The 8,839-nt window shown below is 38.7% G+C and overlaps 1 protein-coding gene across 1 annotated transcript; it reads right to left on the reverse strand.

Annotated features, from left to right (window-relative positions):
• Nucleotides 1–6,152: 6,152 nt before the first annotated feature.
• Nucleotides 6,153–8,509, reverse strand: LOC102193957 (class II histocompatibility antigen, M beta 1 chain-like; the record flags this gene model as incomplete). Its single annotated transcript, XM_013908161.1, is given in 5 exon segments — nt 6,153–6,255; nt 7,702–7,747; nt 7,750–7,761; nt 8,136–8,203; nt 8,296–8,509. Coding segments are annotated over 5 exon segments (443 nt in total), but the record flags the coding sequence as incomplete, so codon positions are not given.
• Between the last annotated feature and the right edge of the window lie 330 nt (nt 8,510–8,839).

Genomic DNA, 8,839 nt, shown 5'->3' on the forward strand with positions numbered 1-8,839 from the left:
ATATATTGTACATATATTTATTAGTTTCAGATGTAGCCATTCTTGTATTTTGCTTGTTTACATTATTGTATTTTGCACAACTCTGTTGCTTGTGAAGCTCGCACACAAGAATTTCACTCACATGTGCTGTACCAATGTACCTGCACATGTGATGTGACAATATAAAAAATAAAAAAAAGAAAGAAAACAAAGAAAGTTGTGTTTTCAAAATTGGAATTGAAGTTATTTTTACTTCCAATAGTGTTAACATACTACACAGGTCATGAGCAAGATGTATTAAAGGAAGTTTTTCCTTCACACTGTTGCCAAAGTGTTTGCTCATAGGGGGTCATATGATTGTTGGGGTTTTCTCTATATATGATCTACTGTACAATATAAAGCACCTTGAGGCGACTGTTGTTGTGATTTGGCGCTATATAAATAAAATTGAATTGAACTAAATTGAATCTAAATCCCACAGAAAATTTGTGGACAGCATCGAAAAGGCAAATGCAAGCAAGAAGGCCTACAAACCTGACCCACTTACATCACTTCTGTCAAGAGGAGTGGGCCAAGATTCCAGCAAACTATTGTAGAAAGCTTGTTGAAGGATACCTGAAATTTTTGGCCCAAGTGAAACTGTTTCAGGGCAATTCTATCAAATACTAAGGAAGTGTATGTATACTTCTGACTTTGATGAAAGTATTACAAAAAAAAAAAAAAAATTCCCTCTCTTTATTCTGACATTTCACAAATACAAAAATTATTTTCTCAGATTTGATGTTTGATAGTAAAGATTAAAATGTGTTTGCGTTTTTAGTTAATGTAAATAAGTGGTTTCAATTGTATGTGATGAGAGGAGAAACTGACAGAATGAAAGTCGGAACGAGTCTTTGTGTTTGTTGCCTTTTCTCCTCATATACTGTATAGACAATTCATAATGTAATGTTTCATACCTGCAGCATAACACACCTGTATCCTATAAATAAACTTGTTGTATAAATGTTTACTAAGACATTTAAAAAAAATCTTGCTGTCTGTTTATTTATTTGTTTCCTTTAATTCTCTGTACACACTGTTAAGTTTATCCAGATATAAACAGTTTTATTTCAGTTGTTTTTACATAAACAGTGCAACACAGTAACAGACAAATGGCCCTTTTTTATTTATTTAAAAGAAACAGCTGTTTTTAAATTCGGCTGTAGAATATTTAAACTGACAAAGGTTTAAAATTAATTACACACATAAATACAAGTGAGAATTAAACACACCTTATACGCTGACAACAAACACTATTTGGTTTTAGTTTAATATGCAAGTTGACAAGAAAAAAATCCACTGTTTTTATCTTGGGTTTTTTCCCTTCACCTTCTCTTTTCTGTTACAATTCAAGATTATGTTCTTCACACAGAATAAAAACCAAATCTGAGGTTTTAAAACTGTTTCTGAATAGTTGAGAAAACACAGACTGGAGTTCATCCATAATTCAGACTGTTTTTACTGAATATGAAGTGAAGAGAGATGTATCCAAAGCTTCAGGTTACAACCTCCATAAACTGCACTTGTGTCAGTAGTATTACAAGCCAGTTAACTGTAGTGAAATTATACTTAAATATATTATAATATTATCGTATTAGTAGAAACTGATAAAACAGATAAAATAGCTATCATAGCCAATGACAAATAAATAAATCGTTTTTTTTCAGTAGAATCAGTGTCATCCACCAACTTTGGACTGCAAACCAAACTAATATATGTACAATGTATAATACAGAATACCTGATATGTGGACACACTCTACAGTTTATACCTGATCATACCTGATACGTATTTAACTTTCACAATATTTAAGTGAGAAGAAGTGTGAATCACAAATGTGACAATATTTCTCTGCACAGTAAGTTCATTATTCTGAGTCAGCACAGAGGTGGATACTGGAGTCACGAGCTTCACTCTAAACCCAGCATATACAGGTTCAGTGAAGGTGGTGTTGAAGGTGTGCAGGTGGATCATTTTGTCAGAGGAGACGCTGTAGAAGGACACAGTTCCTGCAGAACAGTCCACATACACTGTGTGAACTTAGCCCCACTGTCATGCAGACTGTCAACTGTAGCAAATTTGAACTTTTTCATACACACACAGACATTGTCAAAGACACTGCAGCGGGGTTACCAATCTCGACTTGGAATCTACCCGGCTAAAGAACTTGGGCCCACTCTCATTCAGGCTGTTAACCATGGCGAATTTAACTAATCGATTTCAATCGAGACGCAACCTTTCGCGCTTTCACATTAACACAAACACACAATCTACAAGCAACGGGCTCGCCCACCTCCGCACAGAAAAAAGGCTTGGGCCCACTCTCATTCAGGCTGTTAACTGTGGCGAGGACTGGTTCTTTAGGATGTCCTCAGTCCCCAGGTTACCACCCTAGTCCCTAGTCCTCCCTTCCCATGGGTTTCGCCCTCACGTCCGCGAGTGTGGCAGCCAAGCCCAGAACAATTAGTCTTACTCTTGCACTTTCAGTCGCTATCCGCAACAGCCAATTTGTTTACTCAGCTCATTTACTCATTTACACCCCCAATTTAGTTGCTCTAACGCACTGGGACGGAACACACACCGCCTCTCTGCTGCTGCTGCTATCAACACTTCACCGTGTTCTTTTAATTCCTCATAGGCATCCGATGGAAGACAAAACACTGCTCAGCAGACCATTTCACACTTTATTCTCTTACACAATTACTTCTAGAAGGGAGACGCATCCTGCATGACACGTTGCCGCGGATCTCAAAAGGGTGATGCACACTAACAGTTTTTATAAGAAGCTGTCCCACTCTAGTCTAAACAACAGTGTTTCAGTAACTTTCCACTAGAAGATGGTCCCATGTTATCTACTTTTGGCAAGTGTGGGCGAGAGTCTACAGCATTCTATCCCCCAAGGACATGTAGTCTAATGCCTTTATTTTCCAGGACAGTGTCCACTTAATACTACACCAAATGGTTATATGGCCTTTTAGTTAATATAAAGCATAGGCGCTTCAAATAATTGAATTTCCCGGAGGAACCCACCCGAGGGATTAATAAAGTTTCATCTAATCTAATTTCATCTCAACATGATTGAGCATTTAAACACATGGTGTTGTTCTTCCTTCAGCCCGAAGATCAAAGAATTGGGGTATTTAAAGAGGAAAATCTAATAATTGTGCACTTTAACTGTTTTAAATTTGGCCAATGTACTGGCTTATCTTCTTTTCCAACAATGATTTCATTTTCAAATTTTTGAGCATATTTTTGTGATCTTATGATCACCTTGCAAATAATTTGCTTCACTGTGTTTCTGTATTGTTTGCATATATGTGTATGTTTGTGTGTAAGATGGGATAAACACATGTTTCTGATTACTTGTAAAAAGAATTATGACTTCATTTTTTGTACCTTAATGTTTTGGATCTGTACAAACCTGTCATCAGCCTTTAGTTATCAGCTCTTCTGTTCACATCAGTCTGCCTGCTTTCAAAATCCTGCGATTTGGTCCTCACACTCCACTACACTACGGTTAACATAAGGTTTATAACTATGTGAATCAGGTCACATTACAAAGCAAAAACAATGTAACAAGTACAACATGATTTATACTTTAAAACACCAATAATATGGATGGACCTGCTTTTAAATGCTTTTAAATTCACTCAAAGATGTTTTTAACAAAGGTGACATAAAGATAAAGAACACATAAATTTAAGCTCCAGAAATTAGAGATGAAGTCAAATATAAGACAGAGTAAATACTTGGTGCTGTTCTCTCCTCTTCTTTAGTTGGTGGTTGCTTGTTTTCTTCAGCCAGCTGTTTCATCAAGTCTCTCTCTCTCCTTTAATGTGACATCAGCAGCAGTTTTGTTTGATTTAAATAATAAAATAGTTTGTGAGAGTTCATCATTCACAATCAGCTCAGCAGACAAAAACAGTTAAAAGCTGGTTATAAAAACAGGGAACTATTGATGGCTGAACGTCACATTTCAGGAACACTGAAAACTCCTCAGAGAAAAGTCCTTCAGATTAGACTAAAGATTTGCTCAAGAACAGTGTTTAGGTTTCCATAGAAACAGCTGCATCCAAGCCTCATGTCACCAAGCGCAATGTCAAGCATCGGATGCAGAGTTGTAAAGCACCTGCTCAACCTCTTAGTTCCAATGAGAAAAGCTCTTATTGCTTCAGCACACTGAGACGTTTTGGACAATTTCCTGCTCCCTTTCCTGTTCCAACATCAGTGGTCATTTGCAATTTTTAACCTGCAGAAATGTTAATCATAATGCTGTCAACCATAATACGGGAACATCAGATCATGCATATAAAAGAACAATAACATTGGGAGGGGGTGGAGGGATAATTTGATTTAGATGTTAGGATTGCATATTTGGTGATGTTTGTGTAAGTTTCCTCAAGATTGCCCACCTGTTAAGGAACAGATACAGACATACACACATGCATACTGTCGTGGAGTTTGTAATTAAAAAGTCTGCAGACATGGTTAGCCATAATCAAAACCTTTACTACCATGCCCATGGGAGAGTAAACAGACAGTTAACACAGACATGACATGTGAGCTCTGAGCTCTCGAGGTACAGCAGGGCCCCGTTTATCTCAAAACAACAACACGATTTCCTGCTCTGCTGTTTTTACCCCAGCGTGTTCAAACTAGAAAGTTCCTCTTTTTATAGGTCAAGTGCAGGTCTTCACCTTTTGACCCACGGGACTGAGGCGTGACCTTTCCATCACACCCTATCTTAACGCTGCACCATCTTGCACATCCCACACGCATGGTGCAAATCCTTATTTCAACTGCATCTGAAAGCTTTTTTATAGCAAAGCAGAAGGTGTCATAACATTAAAGAACAGTTGTTTTCTTCAGCTGTTGAGGTCAAAATAAGTTCAGCTAGTTCAAAACTGTTCACTGGAATTTTCCATTACAGTGTCACAACTGAGTATGCATATAAGAACTTAAACACTTTAACATGAGAATAATACAAATTTTCCATTACAATAAACTAAATCATTTTAGTCACATATTCTAATCTAAAAATTTTCTTCTCCGTTTTCTCACTATCTGCAGTGGTCGCATTACTGTTTGCATGTAAATTTACCTTTACATTTACCATGTACATAAAAAGGGTGACCTCTTTAATCACTGAGAGCTAAAACAACAAGTAGTATCAAAGACATCGGTGTGTTCTGTCACATAGCAGTGCTACACAACCCAACACGTCCTTCGGGCTGAAAACAACAAGAGAAGCTTTGTGTCACTCTTCTGGACTCATTTCTGTATTTGTGTGTTCTTTAAAAAAAAAGTAATTCAAAAGTTAGTTTTATTTTTTCATTAAAGAAGTGTTGAAGATCTAATTTTATAAACAGGAAGTCATTTACAACATGAAGCAGCAGGATTAATCACATCAAAATTGCCGACTTGTTTTCATCACTAAGATGCAGAGAGTTTAGATTTATTTGCACAGAATTTGAAGTGATTTAAACTTCCAGTTATTTTTTCCAGAAACATTATTTACAGCTTTATTTATTTAAGCAACATCCATTAGAATTTATATTTGTTATTTTATATTATTTATTGTTTATATAAATATAAACAATAAATGAATGAATAAATAAATAAATAAATGTGTGTGTGTCCCATTCCCTCCTGCCACTCACAGGAGTTACTATAGCAACCGGCCCTAACAGCTGAGTACAGGAACAGCTGATGACTCTCTGCTTAAAACAGTTTTTTGCTCAAACCGCATACATCCTGATGTCTTCGGTCAACTGATCCGGCAGTAGCACAGGCACAGTTAAAATTTCTTCAGAAATTTTCGCTTTCTAGTTATATTTTCAAATCTGAAACAAATAAACAAGACCATCAAAAACTCAGGAAACAGTTTCAAAACAGAGTTCAAAAGGTTCATGGAGGTCGACCAGGAGGCCAACAGCACAGGCATCCAAAACAGAACAGTTCAAGGGGCCGGCCATGTGAAAACCAGCGGCAGCGACACCTGTGGAGGAAATCCAAAGGCCGACCGTGCGGAAGGCAGATGGCGGTAACAGAGGCGACCCCGTGCTGGGGGCCGCCCTCGACAGCGATGACGTCCAGCTAGAGGCCTGGAAGAGGGCCAGCAAAGGCGAGGTGGTTCAGGCTGAGCTGGATTGGGCAGCGGTGTAGAGGCGGCAGAGGCTGGGCCAGGTGAGGATGCTGCGGAGCCAGACGGCAGCCTGGCAGCTGTGAATGGTGACGCTGCAGGTGACGGTGTGAAAGCCGCATCTCCATTTTTCAGAACATAAAGTTCCAGGTTGCATTTATTTTCTTATATTTCACTTTTAGTTTTCCCATAGGAATAATTATTTCACTGGTTTATGTTTTCAGTTTCACTAAGGTTAGAGTTTCAGATTAGGGAATTTGTCTCTGTAGTGTTCATATGAGATAAGTGAGAGGGCAGACCCAGTGTCAAACTCCATTTGTAACTCAACCTCTTGTATTTTTGGTGTGAGCCATATTGCTTCCTTATCTTTCTCTTGTATTGTATAGAGCTCAAGGCATGCCAATTCCTCCTGAGAATCATCTGAGTCTGTCTTATTTACTTCATGCTACTTTACCCACTCCATCCGAGCCACAGGCCTTCACACTGTCTGGTCCAAGCCATCACCACCATCAACATCCCCCAAAGCTACACAGTCTGGGTCATTGGCCCCCACAGTTTTTAGTTGCACTTTTGGACAGATTTATAACTTTTTAAAAATGTATTTATGATTTTTAAAAATTAGTCATGGTCCCTGTGCCTTGCAAATGGACCCCGTGTTCGGCAACATGTTTTGTTTTCTGCTCTCTCTCTCTCTCTCTCTCCCTCTCTCTCTCTTGCCTCTGCCGGGGCGGTGCTCATTACAGGCTCCCACCCCTGGCCCACGCACCTGTGTTCAATCTCCATACCTGACACTGATCTCCACTCATCCTGAAGCCATACTTAAGACAGCAGCACTTTGCTACTCATCGCTGGATCGTTGAGCAAAAGATTTCTGAGACAATGAACAAAAAATTGATATAGACAAACACTGTTCCCCGGTGCAGAACACGGTCAGTGTTTAAAGTAGTGTAAACTGGTTTCTTTGACATTAATGTGTTGATGCAGGTAAATAAACACACAGGTGACAGTTTCTGTTTATTGTGGTTTGGAAACATCCAGTGAAAATCTACAAATGTGTTTAGTCATGGATCAGATTCAGAGTAGCCCATTATAGAACTCACGAGTCTGTTGAACACACGAACCAGCTGATTTTGTATTCAACCAGTAAGAATGACGACTTCTCCTTCTCATTCATTGGAAAACAGAGTAGGACCTGAAAAAAGCAAGAAGAACAGACTCAATAACAAACTTGTATCCACATCGTGAAAACACTTCTGGATAAAACATTAACAATAATGATTTGATGAAAATCCCAGTTTCAGCGAATGGACTCTGCTTGCTCTGAAAAACCTGTCTCAAATGGTGTAAAATCCCTCAGGTTTGTCAAAGAGATGGAGATCCCTGAGGCCTGAAGCATCTGATGCTGTCTAAATACGGGACTTAATATCTAATCCAAGGATAGCTGATAAAGTACAGAGTTCAGTAATATAGACATGCAATTTTGCTAATTGGTAATTTTGCTTCAAATCTGGTATTAGAATTAAAAAATGCAATAAAAGCACAGAATCAGGCCATTTAGATGGAGAGCCAATCTAGACCTCTTGTACAGGGATAGCTGGGATCTATCAAATTGGAACACAGCAGTGAAATTAGACTGTGGTATAAACATGGACTTAAACTTGATTTAAAACTAAATGAAAGTGAATTTAGAGCACAAATAATCTACTAACAAGACTGATATGAAGTGCTGTTAACTGGTATGTGAGTGTGAGTCCTGGTCTGACCTTCCACCTGTAGAAAATATATCCAACCAAAAGTAAGATCAGACCCAGGGTCAGTATGGAGGCTCCGGTGGCAGTCAGTGTCATTGATTAAGATGTTGATTTGTCCGAGGATGACTCTGAGTCAGACAGGTGACAGACAGAGGCCAATAGTAGAACAGACAGGTGAGTAGTCAGATGCATATTTGTGTGTACAGACAGACATATCAGTGTACCCCAGTCAGTGATCAGAGGTTCACTCAGGCTGGCGTGCTCCACCACACAGGAGATCTTCTCCCCAGACCTTCAAGACAAACATCACTGATTCACAGACCGCTCACAGAACTGGATCTGAATATAGACCTGGACCCGAATTCGGCTTTGATGTGGACTCACCTGGGTTTGTACACCAGGTGGGAGTGGGTCTGGTAGTACCAATCACCATTTGGCATCACTTCAGTCGAAGTGACATCAGAGTTCACTTCCTGTCCATCTCTGAGCCAGCTCACTTTGATCTTATTGGGAAAGAAGTTGTAGACTCTGCAGGCCAACATGGCAAGATGTTGACCAGAAAGCGGGGTCTTGGACTTGATTCTTACACTGGGCTGAACTAAAAACAACACAGACATTATATTACCATTGTGGCAATAATATGTGTGATGTTTTTTTTTTCAAGTGCTTTATTAACAGTAAGATTTACAGTGGCAGAAATACACAATTATTTCAGTTTCACAATTATCTGATACCAAATCACAGGGTTCGTACAGGTGCTTGAAATCCTTGACAATGCTTGAATTTTAATGTTGTCTTTTCAAGGTTTGAAAAGTGCTTGAATTTCAGATGTGGTGCTTAAAAGTGCTTGAAAGTGTAACTGTATTTCATTCACCACAAATAACTATCTGGTTGAATAGTTTTCTTATCAGATAGAGAAATAAAATGA

The sequence above is a fragment of the Pundamilia nyererei genome, unplaced genomic scaffold, assembly GCF_000239375.1.
Source record: "Pundamilia nyererei isolate P.nyererei 1_Seehausen unplaced genomic scaffold, PunNye1.0 scaffold01733, whole genome shotgun sequence".
NCBI lineage: Eukaryota > Metazoa > Chordata > Actinopteri > Cichliformes > Cichlidae > Pundamilia > Pundamilia nyererei.